This window comes from Aythya ferina (assembly GCF_964211825.1).
Source record: "Aythya ferina genome assembly, chromosome: 2".
Lineage (NCBI taxonomy): Eukaryota > Metazoa > Chordata > Aves > Anseriformes > Anatidae > Aythya > Aythya ferina.
Window position 1 is genome coordinate 102677816 of NC_140297.1, and position 19053 is coordinate 102696868.

Here is a 19053-nt window from a genome sequence, read left to right on the forward strand (position 1 = left end):
AGCTTAAAGATGGAAGTCTTAGAGCATTGTTCTCGGTTTCCGAAGACTACATATAGGAAGACAGCACCATTTCTTAAAGCTTCTGGTTAGTATGTATGCTTTTTTGCCCTTTCCCATGCATTTTTCTCACATCAAATATTCCTCTTCTCCCAGCCTAACAAAATCCATTTTTCCCATCTTCAGTGGGAATTCTTTGATCAAACATTCTACCTCTACACAAACTTTTTCTACCACGCTATTGACACCAATCTCTTTTTGTTTGTTTGTTTCTTGTAATTATTGCTACATTTAAATACATATATATATATATATATGTATTTATGAGTCTGTGGTTTACAGGATATGGGACAGATATGTATTAAGTGTCTGCCTAAAATTACAAATAATTATAATAAAAATAAATGATACATAAAAAATAAATAATACATGTATTATGATGATATATACATCAGAAGATGAACGTTATGTTGCTAAACATATAGTTAGGAAACTATTAATTTTCATGGAAAACAATTGAAAACAAGGCACAGATATTTCCATGCTGGAGTCACACAGAAGAAAAAGGAATTCATATCTTGAATACTTATATTTAGTTGTATTTATTCTCTTCTGTTTTGACATTCTCACAATGAAATCAAAATTTAAAATTTTCTCTATGAGTTTCCCTCACATATGTAAATAGTGGAAATCAATGTTCTTGAGATGAAAAAGACTTAAATATGTTTAAACTTTGGATAAGTGACTGACACCAATGTTAGGGTAAACACTGGTCCATAAGTATGTTACTAAGCTAATTCAATTAAGATCATAATAGATGTAAAAATGGAAACAAACAAAATAACAAACAACCTTCAAAATATGAATAAATAATAAACCATGTATTTCATTTATGTAAAACAGATTTTCACAGTTATGTAGGACACTGGATAACATTTGACCCTCAGCATCAACAGTTTGTCTATTTTAGACCATGCAGGCTACTCTATATTCCTTCAAATTTCTTGAGAAGGCACAGTGGCTGGATAAAAACTACATTCATAAAAATGGAGCTGTATTCTATAGACTACCCCAAAACAAAAACACTAACAACAATTGTGCATTACCAAAGCCTCGCATAATACACATGCTGAAAGATCACATGTATTTTAGAAAGAGAACATACATGTATACATTTTTTTATGTTTCTTATGTTTTAAGTAGGGAACAATGTTATATTTGAAATGAAGGACAATCATAACACATACACCTGAACATAAACCACAGTGAAACTAATACTGATAAATCAGTTTTTCTTTCTCTGCAGACTGTTTACAGCATATTTATATTCAAATATTTCAAATTATGTGTTATTATCTAGCATAACGAGTAATAATTCACAGCATAAAAAGTTTCTACAAAGGTAAATCTGCTTCCAAATACAGTGATTTATTTAACATAATTAAATTTAACATAATTAAAAAAATAAAGCCTCCAAATAAGAAACAGACTATATGACCACATATTTTCTATAACAGAAATTCTGAGTAAAAGGTTATATTTACCTTGGGATACATAATAAAATGCCATCATGTCTTTGGTGACATTTCTAAATATCAATTTGGCTGATTTTATGAAACATAGCTCTTATTTCTCTAGGGCCAAACTGATCAAACACTAACTACTGCTGCAACAGATATTTCTTAGTCAATAGCACTGTTGATGAATAAGAAAAACACAGAGCCATATCATTTTGTCCACAATTCACAGACAGATATGAAATACTCCAAACTCCATTCACACCCAGGTTAGACTTTATCTGTCTAGCTACACCAGTCTAAAACATGGGTTAGTGTTTTAGCCACAGAGGACTTTTTTTTTTTTTCTTCAGATACTAGCTATCACATTTTATAATAATTCTTCTGTTAAAAGAAACACACTCTGTACAAAATAACAAATTACAGAGTTACAAATTATTTAGATCTATTTACTTCAAAGTTCATAAACAGAACCTGCCAAAATAAGGATTTTTGATCAATGTTTCTACTATTATGCTGTTTAAGTGCTCAGAGCTTTAAGAAAGTGAATTCACATCAATATAACTGAGTTTTGGAACTTGCCACAATCTTCCTGTGTTTCCCAGTGCCTATGAAGCATATTTTTTTCATATTAAGATATAAGGTTGCTACTTCTAAAGTATGTAAGAGGGCTATGATGTATAGCCCTCTGAGTATATAATGTATATTATGTATTCACATATATATAACGTATAGACCTCTAAACATGTTTTCTTTGTCATTCATGTCAAATATTTGAGGTTAAACAAAATCTGATCATTCTGTACATCCCACGTTTAACCCTTGATCAGAAAAAGCTATTTATTTATCTTCTGTTTAGCAATAATCCTAACAGTAATGTAAAATAATAAATAAATAAAAGAGATATGATGTACACTTCCAACATACTAGCTAACAATTATTTCATTCTCATAAAACAGCCCAGTTGTAGTTTAGAATATGTTTCCAAGCCAAGCAGGCGTACAGATTATTATCATATATATATTACATATATTATATATATTATATATAGACATCTAATGATTTTAGAGCATAATTCCATTTTCCCATTCTTGGAGCAAAGCAGAGAGCCTAAAATAAGTCAAACTTGTTTTCTCTGTATAAATCCAGTATCAGTCCGGTATCCTTGTACTTTACATATATTCCCACAAAATAGAGACAAGAGTATATACACAAATCATTCCATTTTATTAAACTTTTAAATTTCATTCATCTTGATGTTATTTTTCGTGAGTGGGGATTAACATTTAATTTAGGTAAATTTTGTTCTCTATGGTACTTATGAATATACAAAAGAAGTGATTCCATAGACATATAGGACTACAGATATATTAACTAGGAAGTAAGCAATGTGAAAACACATTTTTAGGACAAAGAAGCAGCCATGTGCAACCACAAACATAAATTAGAAAAAATGACAGCTGTATGAGCCTGTAATGCTGGTCTTTTCTCATAGATAAACGTGGACAAATTGCTTTCTCCTCACTATTCTACAAGAGTTTCCACAACATTATGACAAATATTTTCACATCACATAGGTTTAATATGCTTCAATAAACTGCATTATAAAAAATCAGTTACCATCCATTATCTAGTAGGAACCAATAGCTGTATTATACGTAACTTTGAATGTCTACAGGAGAGTTACATTGTAGTAAATGTATATTAGCTCATCACTTTTTGTTGTATGGTTTTATCTTTGATGCATCAAAATAACACACTTTATTTTTACTGAATAAAGCATGGATGAAGTAAAAAAGAATTCTTAATAATTACAGCTACTGCATTTGTCCAGACACACATGATATTTATGGCAAATTAGAACTCTTAAAATCTCTTCAGAGATTTTACACCTCAGAACAAAATAAAAAACACGTATTACCTAAATTAAACCTTAATCCCCGGTCATGAAAAAGAACATCAAGATGAATTAAGTTTAAAAGTTTAATGAAATGGAACTATTCAAACTGTAATCTCCTTTTTACTGATATGTTTAATTTGGAGGTAAATCCTTAATGAAGTGGCAAAAGTTGTGATAGTCAGCTTCATAGCTGAAATGAAGAAACTCTTTATTGTGACTTCTCTGTCCTTCTTGTTCCAGTCATGTCTGCATCATTCTCATATTTCACTTTTTATCTGAAACATTCACAAAATTACTAGGTAAAAAAAAATATGTAGGTTAAAAGTAACTAGGTACTTTGAATATATCTATATAAATTTGTTATCTTAGGATGTTTGCACATTTCTGCAATACTCTTAGAAAAATTATTTTTTTTAATTGACACTCTTGAAGGATACTCTGACAAAAGGCACCTGTAAATTACTAATATTAAAAAGTATTTAAATATATTCCATGACTATAGAGTAAGGGAACATACTATAGAATTGTTTCTCAAATGTTGCTGTAAACTAAGTGATGGCAGTGAGTTAAAACTTTTAAGTTGTATGCTCCACTATATTAAAGTTTTAAAATTAACAGTTGAAGAAGAAAATACTGTCCGCAAGCCAAGAGTAGATTATCATGTGTTATAACATTATAAAATTTTAAATATCTTTGTGAGTTTTTTTGTTTGTTTTGAGGTAATGAAAATGAGAGATTCTTCCTATAACAATGTGTAAAACGCTAAACTGTATTACCTCTCATCCTGTAAAAATAGAACTATTTTCAAATACAGCTTAAAGAAAAGTAGTATATGGCCCACAGTTCTATATAAACATACGGATAGAAAGAAACACACAGAATAGAGAATTATATATATTTACACTAATAAGAAAGAATTAAACTGAAAATGAGAAGTAGGGAAGCAAACCCAGTCAGGACTAAAAATCTAATACCAACAATAATTGAGCTGCGTGGCATAAAGAAAAAGCTATTGCTGCATAGAGGATAAACTAGAGCGCTAATAGTTTTCCCAAAACCAGTTAAATATGAAGCCTTCTACAGTGTAGGCAAAGGACTGTGCACGCTTTTTGACATCAAGACAAGTTGCAAGTTGAGTCACAACTCATTATTGATTATGTGATCTTTGATTACTAGTGGTTTTTTATGTTTTTGTTTGTGGAGGCTTTATTTTTTTATTATTTATTTTGTGGAAGGGAAGAAGCAAGAGGAGAGAAAGGAAGAGATAAAGGTGTAGACTATGATATCATTACAAAAGTAACCCTCTACTATGATATCATCGCAAAAGTAACCCTCTACTCAAGTTCTACTGGAGTGATTTTAAATGGACAAGTTTACTATGTTTCCTCTTGTCTTACAGTTCACATGAACAGGAGAGAATCAGCACATTCTCGGAGAATATTGAGAATCTCAGCAGAGCTTTAAAGTATTCCAATATAGAGAATATAAATATAAATAAATACATACAATATAAAGTATTCCAATCCAGAGCAATTCCAAACAAAAAGAGGGGGTACAGTGCCTATGATAAGAAGTTGGTTGTCTGAACCCCACTTGATGAACCCCAGCAATGATCCTATTTTCTTCACCTTGAATATGTTGATAGGATAGCCAAATAATTTATGGGTTTTGAGTGCATTCAGAGGCCATACTAAGAGATTCAGGTATGTGGATATGATACAAGTTTTGAAACCATTCAAGAGGAGATGTGAAAGTTGTGGTACCTTGTCAGTATTGCACACTGGAATAACTAGTAACTAGTAACCGTCCCCAACAGGAAAGTTATTCAAAATAAAGAATAATCCATTAACTAAATCTTGCTAGGACAAACAAATTTAGAGGTGTTCTACTGTTGTATTTGTACATACATTAATATCAAAATAGAACAGAAATAAAGAATTAAACTGTCTTCATGAAGCATCAAATAACAAAAAAGCCTGGATGAGTGGGGCTCTAACACTGAGTTTATAATCCGAAGTACTGTTAAAAAAAAAAAAAAAAAACAAACTCAATTGCCTCTATTCTACCTTGTGCACTTGTGACAGTCCAGCTATATCCTTAACAGGACAGCTTTTGGACTTAACAATCACTTTGTCTTTATTTGCCATAAATAAATGTGGAAGCCAAAAGTCCATCATCACTACTACAAAGTTACACCTCAACAGTTTGCACTCTTTACTGACAGAATTTAAAAATACATCTTTAAAGGCAACAAATGGATCTTCAAGTCATAACGCAATGTCCATCAGAAATGTAAACCTTTATTTCCTAAAAAGTTCAGCATAGGTAGAAAGGGTACAGCTGAATGAAGTAATCACAGAGAATGGAAATCAAACTCATAACTCTAATTTCCAGACACTAACTGCTCCTTTTCACAAATTATTTATTACTTTTCAGGTTAATGTTGTTTTCAAATATGTACAATTAAACTATTTCTCTGAGGAAGCTGGCAGTGTTGGAAGTAAGTCTCAACACCTTTCCTATCCATGAAACTGACAGGCAAAAAAAATTGTTAGTTTATGTTAGAATAAAACCAAGGACTTGAGTGGGAGGTTGTTTGTATTTCTTTCTGTATGAAAAGATATATAACAAAAGATGAACAAAAATAAGATACACAGGGTCTTCATATCAGCTTGACTGTTAGATGATTCAGTCTGAATAGGAATTGAACACTTCAATGAACCCCACAGTGACTTATTAAATGTGGAAGAGCTTCAAGTAAATAGCCTTAAGAGGATCTATCCCAGCCTAGATAATAGGCTTTTCCATTTTTCTTTTTTTTTTTTTTTTTTTCCCCTAGAAAATCTTTTCCTAGATTTTCCATATTTCAGTTTAGTTTATTCTAGGACCTTGAGTTCTCATTGTGTATTTTCATAAAAACTTTGGGCTTATGGAGTTGATGTTTTCCAGACTTCATTATTTCAAAAAAAAAAAAAAAAAAAAAAAAAAAAGTACCCCAACAACAAAAGAGCATTATCACTTAAATATCCATCTACAGTTGTTTTTATGTGTGTGTATATATATATATATATTATAATAATATGCCCATATTATATGGTTATATGGACAGGAAAGTAAAACAGTGCTTTCATATCTTAAGAAATTGTATGCTCCTTAAAAAGGCATTAAACAATGAGATGCATATCTGATCACCCCAAAATATCAATTCTGATCTAAATCATAAACATTATTCTTGTATCTGTCAAACAGAACTTCCATACTATAAACAGAAAAAATATCATACATAAAAATATTTTTACACTGACATACCAACTTTTTTAAGATGAAAAATATGAAAATATATTCACATAGATAACCATATAACCCCAATCAGTACTTGCATGTACGGTCACAGAACCGAACTGAACTGTAGGGGGTTGGAAGGGACCTCGAAAGATCATCAGGTCCAACCCCCCTGCCAAAGCACGTTCCTCAGAGCAGGCTGCCCAGGTAGGCATCCAGATGGGCCTTGAATATCTCCAGAGAAGGAGACTCCACAACCTCCCTAGGCAGCCTGTTCCAATGCTCTGTCACCCTCACCGTGAAGAAGTTTTTTTGCATGTCAGTGTGGAATTTCCTGTGCTTTAACTTGTAGCCATTGCCCCTTGTCTTATCCCCACAAACCACTGAGAAGAGGTTGGCTACATCCTTCTGTCCCCCACCCCTCAGATACTTTTATACATTGAGGAGATCCCCTCTCATTCTTCTCTTCTCCAGGCTGAACAGACCCAGGTCTCTCAGCCTTTCCTCATAGGGAAGACGCTCCAGGCCTCGTATCATCTTTGTGTCCCTCTGCTGGACTCTTTCCAGGAGATCCCTGTCTTTCTTGTACCGGGGAGCCCAGAACTGGACACAGTACTCCAGGTGAGGCCTGACCAGGGCAGAGTAGAGGGGGAGGATCACCTCCCTTGACCTGCTGGCCGCACGCCAGGATCCCATTAGCCCTCTTGGCCACAAAGGCACAGTGCTGGCTCAGGGTCAACCCGTCGTCCACCAGGACCCCCAGGTCCTTCTCCTCAGAGGTTCTCTCCAGCAGGTCATCCCCTAGCCTGTACTGATACTTCGGGTTGTTCCTTTCCAGGTGCAGGACTCTACACTTGCTCTTATTAAATCTCAATTGGTTTCTTCCTGCCCATCTCTCCAGCCGGTCCAAGTCTCGCTGAATGGCAGCACAGACTTCTGGTGTGTCAGCCACTCCTCCCAGCTCTGTGTCGTCGGCCTACTTGCTAAGGGCAGACAGTACTCCCTCATCAAGGTTGTCGATGAAGATGTTGAACGAGACTGGACCCAGCACCGACCCCTGGGGAGCACCGCTGGTCACAGGCCTCCAGCCAGACTCTGCTCTGCCGATCACCACCCTCTGAGCTCAGCCACTCAGCCAGTTCTCAACCCACCTTGCCGTCCACTCATCTATCCCACACTTTCTCAGCTTTGCTAGTAGGATGTCATGGGAGACGGTATCAAAAGCCTTGCTAAAGTCAAGGTAGATGACACCCACCGCTCTCCCCCCCATCTACCCAGCTGGTGATGCCATCATAGAAGGCAACGAGATTGGTCGAGCACAACTTCCCCTTGGTGAATCCATGGTGACTACTCCTCATAACCTTCTTCTCTTCTAGTTGCTTGGAGATGGCATCCCGAACAAGCTGTTCCAATACCTTTCCAGGGACAGAGATGAGACTTGCCTGTAGTTTCCCAGATCCTCCTTCCTGCCCTTCTTGAAGGCCAGAGTGACACTGGATATCCTCCAGTCTTCAGGCACCTCACACGTTCTCCAGGACCTTTCAAAGATGATAGAGAGCATTTCGGCAATCACATCTGCCAGCTCCCTTAGCACACGCGGATGCATCCCATCGGGACTCATGGATTTGTGTGCATTGAGCCCACTCAGATGCTCCCAAACCACTCCCACGTCCTCCAGTGGGGAGCCCTCCATTTCCCAGACCCTTTGTCCTATTGCCAGGGGTGAGGAGTCCCAGGGGAGTGTCCTTGAAGCAAAGACTGAAGCAAAGAAAACATTCAGTACCTCTGCCTTTTCAGCATCTCCCATGATCAGGACACCCCCCTCATTCAGCAAGGCATCCACATTGTCCCTAGTCTTCCTCTTGCTGTTTACATACTTGAAAAAACCCTTCTTATTATCTTTTATCTCTTTTGCAATCCTCATCTCTAGGTGGGCTTTAGTCTTTCTCATCACATCCCTGCGGGCCCTGACAACACATCTATACTCCTCCCAAGATGACAGGCCCTTTTTCCACATTTCATAGACCATCCTCTTCCTTTTGATCTTATCGATGAGCTCCTTGCTCATCCACGCAGGTTTCCTGCCCCCCTTCCCCGATTTCCTATTCTTCAGGATGCACCGGTCCTGAGCATGGAAGAAGTGCTGCTTAAATGTAGCCCAGTTCTCACGTACACCCTTACCTTCTAGCAACCTAGCCCATGAGATACTCCCAAGCAGGTCCAGGAAGAGGTTGAAATTGGCTCTTTGAAAGTCCAGGGTAACATTCCCGCTTTTAGCCTTACTTCCTTTGCCTAGTCCCATCTGGAACTCCACCATCTCATGGTCTCTGCATCCCAAGCTGCCCCCAACCTTCACATCCCTAACAAGGCCATCCCAGTTGGTAAGAACGAGGCCCAGGAGCACCCCCCACCTCGTTGGCTCCTCCACCACTTGCATCAGAAAATTGTCCTCAACGCATTGTAGGAACCGTTTGGACTGCTCGTGCCTGGCCGAGTTGCTTACCCAGCAGATGTCTGGGTAATTGAAATCCCCCATGAGGACCAGCGCTTGTGATTGTGAGGCTACTAGCAGCTGCTCGTAGAAGGCCTCATCGACTTCCTCCTCCTCATCTGGAGACCTGTAGTAGACCACCAACACCACCGTGTCTCCCATACCAGCCCACCCCTTAATTCTTACCCACAAGCTCTCCACTTGTCCTTCCCCTCCCCCAGCTGGAGCTGGGTATACTCTAATTGCTCCCTCACATAAAGGGCAACCCCACCCCCTCACTTCCCCAGCCTGTCTTTCCTAAAGAGGACATAGCCTTCAATGACAGCATTCCAGTCATGAGAGCTGTCCTACCACATCTCAGTGATCGCAATGAGATTGTGGCCCTGCGACCGAACGCAGATCTCGAGCTCATCCTGTTTATTTCCCATGCTCTGTGCATTGGTGTACAGGCACTTTAGGGAAGCAGCAGGTGCAGTTACCCCTGGGGGGATGCAAGAAGAAGATACTGGCTGGGGGACTGGGAACACTACTTCTCAGACAGCCCTCAGACAATCCTATGGGAGAGCTCAGAAGTTTTTCCCTGTCTTCAACAGTGACAGTAGTGACGACTTCCCCCAGCCCTTCTCTGTCACCTTTAGCTCCCCTCCCTTCCCCCATCAAACCTAGTTTAAAGCCCTGGTAATCAGCCCAGAGAGCTTGCTCCCCAACAAACTTGCGCCCCACTTGCTCAGTTGGTGTCTGTCCATAGCCCACATACGCGGCCTCTCAAAGGGCGGCCCAAGATCAAAATACCCAAATCCCTGGTCTAGACACCATCCCCTCAGCCAGTCATTTACCTGTCCTGTTCTGCTCCTTCTATCTGCATCCCAGTCACCCAGCAGGAGGACAGAGGAGAACACTACCTGCACCCCCGACCCCCTCAACAACCTCCCTGGGGAAGCAAAGTCCTTTTTAATAAGGACTTTCTTCATTTTTCTAATAGCAGCTTCCCGGGATCCAACCTGAATGACTATGTGTCGTGGTTTAACCCGACCGGCAGCTAAACACCTAGGAAGAAAATTAATTCTGTGCTAACTGAAACCAGGACACTATGAGAGGATAGTAGTCCTCCGGTTTAATGAGCCGTGGCAGAGCCTTCCTAACGTCTCTGACACGTGCCCCAGGAAGACAGCACACTTCTCTGGCTAGGTTATTTGGGTGGCAGATAGGAGCCTCAGTGCCCCTCAGCAAGGAGTCCCCAATCACCAGGACTCTCTGCTCTTTCTTTTTGTGGCACAGGTTACAATGCGGTGCTCCATCCAGCCCTGATCCTTATGTTTTGCACTTCACCCAATCTTGATTCTCTTCTTGGGGTTGCTTCCTGGGTTCGGACTACTGTCCAGACCCTCAGACTCTTCTGCAACCTCCCTGAGAGCCTCAAATCTATTTCCCAGACATAGATTAGTACAATCATGTACTAATACAAAAAGTTACCACACATCTTTCCATACCATAGAAGAAACTACCATCTCTTAAATATTTTACATTTCTTGTAAAGCCCCAATCAGGCCGATGAAAGAAAAGTTTACCCTCAAACAACCATCAGTGTTTGAAACAAAGAGAAGCATCAATAGGTTTCTTCACCTAATCCACTGCAGCCAGAAGGCAGATTATGTAGATATGAATACCATGCTCTTCCAGATTTTATAAACAATATCCTTTATGTAAATTGATACTATTTTAGTCCACTGGAGCCAGCGATGAAGAACTGCCAAAAGCATTCACTTACACTTAGCTGAAATATAACTTCTTGTGAAAAGGCAGTTTCTTCAATCATGGTATATGGCTTCTGTATATATGATGAAACGTAAATGTCTAAGATAATTCAGAACTACAGACACCTTTACACCTAGTAATCGTAAAACCACAAGAGTGTGAATGTACCGTAACCAATTTCAACTTAATCAGTTCTAGGCCATTAGACTTGGCAAAAAGTATTTCCACTCAACTATATGAGAGTCTGCTACAGTCATTTCCCTTTGAAGGTCAGCAATTTGCACTGTTGACCTTCAGTAGGACATAAATGTTGGCAACCAATTAATTTATTATAATAACCAACTATCACAAAACAATACTATAAATAGATCATATTTAATCAATATAAAGACAAAAGTTTTTTTTGTTTTGTTTTTTACTTTTTTGTATTAGAATGGGCTGAACCTCTTGAACCTCTCTCTATTCTAAAATTGCATTGCAGTCTTTTAGCCATGCTCTACTGCTGATACAATCATTTGATAGTGAGTGAGGAATATCCCCTTCCTAACATTTGTCTGCGTGGGCTCAGGGCAGAGAGCATAGATGAGGGCCTGCTCCTCAATTGCTTGCAAAGGACCAGAAAACAGTGTTTCCAGAACACCCTGCTGGAAACCCTAAGCAAAGACTTCTCTTCCTTCCCTTGGGAGCTTTTACGCTGAGGCTCTCCCAAGGGACTTGCCTGGACTCTAGTCCCAGCTGCCATGTCATATTTACAGCCCTGCCTGTGCTTGGCCAAATCAACCATTAATATTGTCTCAGACCTCACTGACTGGCTTCCTGGAGTATGAACTTGCCTAGTGATTTGGACTTTCAGCTGACCTGGTCTGTCACCACCCAATTTACTCTGCTTTCCTTCCTCAGGTGCTGAGGGATTGGTGAAAGGATGAAAGTCTCTGCCTCTTCTGATCTTGGTACTGTCCTCAGCTCCTGTCTCTCCTTTCCTTAGGAAACAGTTGGACCTCTGACATATTTGGGTAGAGGTCAACATACGTGCTTTGACACTGATACCAACATTGCAGTAGTACAACATAAGAGAACTTGAAATTCCAAATTCTTATAGCTACAATATACGTACACGACATTGGCAAAAGAAGATAATAGTCTCCACGGGTTAATCACTTGGTAAGTTTCAGACCTCTTGTAAACACTATGAGAGAAAACATAATATTTTCTAGAAAACTTTTGGAAAGATTTCTATGGCCTTGCTCAGACACAGTATATTCACAACAGTGTATTGAATACAGTATGTTCTTCTGCACTAAAGACATGAAATCTCCTTCCAGCATAGTTTCTGCTCATTTATACAACACATTTCGTAATATGATAATAAATGTCCTTGGTAATATTATGACACATATGGAATTAAACAACGTCATCTATCTGAAAAAAGCACACACACACAAAAAAAGGAATTAATCAGTGAATGAGAGAATGTGTATAATACAAGCTGGGAGGGAGCAATACAATAATCACCCCAAATATTCCATTCAGAAACTGGATAAATCAGTATTGACCCTGGTATCTAAAGTACTGTTAAATGACTTCTTGGTATTTCTGACTAGACAAAAGACAAAATACTGACGAAAAATATGTGCTTTCCTCTGCACATGTTTTATTAAGAATGTCTTGAAAGTTTATTTTTTTTTAATGTACCTGCTTTTCAACAACAATTAAACAGATTAGAAATATTAAATATTATTCACTTAACCCCAAGAATTAATTTATTCCACAATGTTTCTGCATTATGAAGGGCAGAAGTAGGGTACAACATTTGTTTTCTAGGGAACCATATTTTTTCATCATTAAGCATTAAACAAAATTCTGGTCAAGCTATCTTTTTCTTTCTTTTTTTTTTTTTTTTTTTTTTTTTTTTTTTTTTAAGAAAAAGGGGGGGGGAATTCTCTTCAGACAGAAAAGTAACTTTGTTCATCAACCATTATTTTTCTTCCTTACAAATTCTCTGAAACTGAGGAAGACAGGTCAATATCCCTAAACTGATCAAAACAAAGCATACAGAAAGTGACTGGGTCAGACAAGAGGTGTTCAGCTCCATAAAATAATGTTTATGCAGGTGTTTTGTTTTTGTTTTGTTTTATTATTATTATTATTATTATTATTATTTTAATTATATTATAATTATTTTATTATATTATATACTATTATTATATTATATAATTATTATGCTATAATTATTATTAATTATATTCTTAATTATATTAATAATAATAATAAATAATAATAATAATAATAATAATAATAAAATAGAAGGTAGAGATCTTATTTCAGTTTTCTCCTTTTGCACGAGACTTAATTTTTTAAACAGTTCTTAATGCCTGGTTTATCTGTGTATTTAATAATTGAATAAATATGTAAATGGAAAAGCATAAAAACTAAAAACTTAGTATAATGAAAAGACAATTAACAGCTTAACCAGAATTACTCAGAGAAAGAGACTCCAACACTAATTCATTGAGCATAAAAGGCAAACATCAGAACTAAATTAGAATAGTCTTACAGGGATGAAGACTCAATGAACATAATAACCCAAGACAGCTATCTTAAAAATAATGAGGAAAGCATAGCACAGCAGGACAAAGCACAAGATACTTTAGATATCTAGTGCTGCCTGTTTCTGCATTATATTTCTAGTAAAAAATGTCACAAATCACACCTTTTTCCAAGGAAGAAAAAAATTTTTTAAAAAAAAAGAGCGCCAGGACTAATTTAGACTGATTTCCATAATCAGCCCTTTCCTTTCCCCCCAGCCCCCTTTAAAAATGAATTAGTCAGCAAGCAAATCTTTATATCTGCTATGTCAAAGCAGTCACTTTACACAAACTGGATGTTAAGCTGAGATTCCAAACACGGCTAAAGTTTCTACCTCACTGAAGCTGTAACAGACAGATTTGATAGGCTGAATTTAGAATACTGAAATTTGATATATACTTTCACCTTTACCAAGTTACAGCTTAATTATGTGTCAGAAAAAAAAAAAAAAAAAATCATAGACCTTCTAACACCACCAATAACATAAAGGACATATTTCTGAAATAAATAAAACAGGAGTGTGTGTAAAAAAAAAAAAAAATAAGGAAGAACTCAGAATTTTATTTTTATCACAGATGTTCAGGAATAGTCTGAAACCACATTCTAGTCCAAGAATAGGGGAGAAAAAAAATAAAAATTAAGAGAAATATAGCATAGTTATCTGACTCAGGAAAAAAAAAATCTTTTACATGCTGGAATACCTAGTTATTGAATGAGGGAAAAAATAAGGAAGAAGTCACATGAAAAGAGGGATAAATGACAAATTTCCATGCCATCTTCCCAAAGGAAGACTGGACTTGAGCCACAGGGAAAAAAAAAAAAAAAAGTGAAATTATTTAGGAAGCTAGATAATAGTAACAAAAATACTAGGATATTTAAAGCAATAAAGTGAAGTAGGGTCAACTGAAATGCACTCCAGAAAGGTCTACAAAACTAAGTGATGAAACTTAACACGGAAAACTATAAAGAAATATAAATTAAAACACAGTTCTGATTCTCCTGGTAGAGGTGTAGGTCCAGTTTGCTACTAGCATTCAAAATTAGATTGTACAATTATAAAAGTTACTTTAAAAATAAAAAGCTGATATTTTTTGAATGAAGTATAATGTGTAACATTATGTTACACATATGTAACAGAGGAAAAAAATAGTCTAAGATTTATTAGGAAAAGAATACTAAGCCTTACAGGAAATATAATTATTCAAACATTAATATCTTTATTAATGAATTTCTGTTTTCCATTCTGTCCATCTCTCCCCCCAGTTTCAGTCTAAGAGATGGAAATGACCATTTCACCACAAATGTGATTAGAAAGAAAAGTTGTATAAAGCAACTGTATCCCAAGTGGTAATTCTGACAAAACACATTGCTTTTGAAAAATCTGCTAAGGGCGCAAATTGTGCAGCCACCGATGCTTAACCATCACAATAAGTAGTCCCGGAGGTTTGTACTGAAACAAAGATAATTCTCCATTGGATGAACAGTGCTAACAAGTATCAAAGTGTTTACCAATAGTTAAACCATAATGTTCTCTTGAGTATTTTTTCCTGATGAAGAGTTAAAAATGTGTTAACAACTCAGTCAAAGAGATCTATGACACAAAGCCAGGAATAAAACACACAGCAATTATTACAAGCCTTTACTACTCATACTTCTAGGCAAATCATAAAATTCCATCTGCGTACTGCGGTGCCTACTTGAAGCACCTCTGGCACATCACATTCTGGGCTAGACAGATTCAGACCTCTGACCACCGTTAAGGTAACAATTTGCATTCCCTTTTGTATTTGTCTGTGTTCACACTATTAAGTTAGCACAGCAAAAGTTGGTAAGCAGACTGCAGCAGCAGGTGCTGAGGGCTGCACATGTAATAGCAGACCTTCTCAAAAACTGGCATTGGTCCAGCCCTGTCCACCCCCTTAGGGCTTGGAACAACTACAGTGAGTACCTGAAGCAAAACTTCCCACATAGTTTGCTACTGAAGAAATCAAGTAAAGCATGTACAAAAACACCCAACAATACACCAATACCAATTCAACAGGGGATACTAGGAGACCTGTCTTAAGGCCCCATTACTTCTTTGTACCAAAATGTTCATGTATATCTATGCAGCTGCAACATTTGTCACCTTATCTCATTCCTTTTATTATTCTCAATAAAATACTTGTTAAAAAAACTTGTTAAATTTTTATTTTACAATTGTAATTGTAAATACTTTTCTGGTTAATAATCTATAGTAAGTTTGTATGGAGCTTAGAGTAACAAGGCTGTATCTCGTTAGAAGTATTCTACATTCAAGTAAACAGTGGGAAAAAATAAAAATGAATAAACTTTTAAATGATCCAAATAAGACAATAGATGTAAACATTTTTTTTCATTAATCATTGTATTTATCAAAGAGTTTATAAACATATTTATCAAACTGTTTATAAACAGCCTAAAAATAATTCCTTTGTGAACATCTCATTTTGTACTAGCTTTTCCATTTGGAACAGAGACACTGAAAAAAAAAAAAAAGGGATTGGGGTTCAAACAACTCATTTTTTTTTTTCTCACAGGCTTTTCTCACAGTGTAAGAAAGCACTGGAGAGATGCTCCAAGCACTTGCAAGACAGAGAATGTTTTAATTCCCAAATATTAAAGCTAAGATTAATGATTAGATTGACCAGAGAAAAAGTCCACACCAGTGGACAGTCACAACTCTTTATGTGTTGCAAGATGTAGTACTGAATGGTGTCTGGGACAAAATGTGGAAGAAAAAGCAAGAAATGAACAGGCAAAATTGATAAAGCCTGTTTAAAGATGTAATCACTAAGAAGCATAGCACAGGTATAAAACAAGGATTTAGGAAATGGAGAAAGTTCTTGTTGTAGCAGTAGACTTTTCCTCAGTCTATTTCCAGAGTTCTACTATTTATTTATTTATATATGTGTGTATGTGTATAATAAATAAATTAAAAAACTTACAAAGAGCATTTCTTAATGTGTTAAAATAGGATTAATAACAATAACTAATCCAATATTAAATTGAAATGATATATTTTTCCCCTGATACATAATAGAAGGATATTTATCAGGTCTTTCTGAGTTATTTTGGTGTACATTGTAAAATGTACATTGTAAAATGTTACCTGTTTTTTTTTGTTGTTTTTTTTTTTATTTGTTTTGCTGTTTGCTTGTTTTCTTGTTCTGTTTTAAAGGAAATTTAAAGCCCCTGCAGAAACAGGGTGTTTAGATTTTCTTCCAGTTGTGCTCTTTCCTTTTATTTTTGCTATACTGACTATTATCATATTATTTCTAATATGAAGCAGCTGCTCTATATTTGCACCAGTCACTTGTGAAACTCAAGAAAATTTAGTAAAGATGGAAGGAGGTAATACCATAGTTAAACATATATTTTTTCCTCTCGCAGATACTGTGCTGGTTAAAATATAAATTAAATAGTTTTATAAAATTGTTCATAATTTGAACTGTAATTTCCTAATGTTACTAAAAACTTATTTACTGAGGAGTAAATCTATTAAGAATTGGACAATAAGAAACACTCCTTTGACTTTTGCCAGTGGAGGGAAGGGGTGGGGAGAGTAGCAGGGGAAAGGAAGGAAGAGTCATTTAGTTGGTTAGTTTTAAATGACAGATTTGAATTTAGGATTTCAGACACTTTATGCCACAGTATTTGATTAAAAGGAAAGAATGAGTGATCCCTTGCTTGTATACTCTTCAAGTATACAAATATGAAATACATGTCATTTTACATACTTCACGTGGATTACAGCATGTGATTAATTATTCTAATAATTCATAAATTTTAAAATAGTTTTCCACTAATATTTTGACAAAGATGTACAAAGTTTGCCCAGTTTTTGAAAATGTTATTATTTTGATTTTCCAGATCTTAAAGAAGCAATGATTGAACTGTTGTTCCTTATTCAATCCTCATTCGAGTAAAAATAAACAAACAGATTTAGGAAGTGGCAATTTAGTCTCAGAACCTTTAGTGGTTTTTATGGTTAAATTTAGGAAGGATGTCATTCACATCATAACCATTTCAAAACAAAAGTTCATATCTATAAGAATTAAATTTCATTCAAGACATTATCATAAAAATGAAATATTTCCCATGTAGGATACACCCACAATATCATTCTGGTGGAAGGGCCAGGGTGGCCTGGCTGATAATCACTCATCTTGGCTTCTAGGCCCAGCCGTGCCCTGAGGTGGGGCCACTGGAGCCTATCCTTGCTTTTGAGAGACCTGTAGCCCTTGTCCCCCTCCTGTTGTCACCACCTTGCCATATAAACCCAGCATGTCTTAATTTTTCAAAGAATTTGAATTAAAAATGGAGTGCTTCCTACTTCTGAAAAATCAAACCTAAAATATTGATGTTGTTGATGATTAGCTTAACATTACTTAGCAATCTTGCTAAATAATGTAAAGCTAAAATGGCTTCATAAAAGTACGTTATATGTCATCACATCTTTAAGATATATGCATTTTTTCCTAATATTATAGCTTTATTGCATTAAAGTTGGAAACTAGAGTTAATAACAAAAATTAGTCTATGAATCCCCAATCTTCACAGCTTCGCATTCTAAACTTAGATTCTGTAGTAGTCCCCTACAAAACATATTCAGTGAATCAACACATAATAAAGCAGATTTTTAGCATAACAATTAGAGAGAATGCAAAATAACACAATTATTATTTATCTAAATTAACATATAAATTTGCCTAAAAGTAATACTTACAGCTGAGATAGAAAATTTCTCTCCATAAAAAGCATGTTTTGGGTATTAATCTATACCATCAACAAGTTTTTTTTTCTTCATTTTATCCCTTCCTAGATGAACAAGTTAGATCCATTTAATATTTTTTGCCATTCTACACATCAAACAATACAGCTATTAATTTAAAGGGCATTCTCTGTTCCATCAAGTACAACCAATAAAACAATGTAGTTATGATGTCTGATCTCAATTGTTTCATCAATTTTTCTCATCTTGTATGACAGGAGTTAACCTTTTAAAAACTGCACATGGAAACATTTTCAACCAACATACTGCTAGCTAAGAATAATATTAAGGCTTCATGTTTTGAGCAAAATATGATTCATATTAACTTTTCTACTCAGAATTTCAATTTGTATACATGGCAAGAGATTGCATGCATTCTATATAGTTTAGAGGTGTCCATATTAAAAAGCAAGACATCATCAACATGAAATTCTTTACACGAGGATATCCCTCTGTCTTTTGATACCCTGTCTAATATTCTGTTATATTCCATTTATAAACTGTTATAAAAGGAAAACAAATGTTGTCATTGGTTGTTTATAACCTTTAAAAGAATGAATCAGACATTCATCACTATATGCTGTTCTAAACAACTGTAACAGATCTCCTTATTGCATATGCAGGTTTTGGAGAAGTAAGGGTATTAGGTACTTGTTTTGCTCTCGAGTTCATTCTACAACACCTATATATCTTGTATGTACTTTATATGTAAATCTGTAATCATTCATATAAA

General features: G+C 35.9%; 1 protein-coding gene across 11 annotated transcripts in view; it reads right to left on the reverse strand.

Moving 5' to 3' along the window:
* CCDC102B (coiled-coil domain containing 102B) overlaps window positions 1–19053 on the reverse strand; it is a 172995-nt gene that overhangs the window by 99780 nt on the left and 54162 nt on the right. The window contains exon 6 of one of the 11 annotated variants that reach the window (XM_084511397.1): window positions 3259–3689. The exons of the other annotated variants lie outside the window; for them this stretch is intronic. Within the exon in view, the coding sequence (XP_084367523.1) occupies window positions 3672–3689 (18 nt within the window). The 3' untranslated portion in view covers window positions 3259–3671. Of the gene's footprint in view, window positions 1–3258; window positions 3690–19053 lie in introns of those variants that run through there. 11 annotated transcript variants of the gene reach the window in all.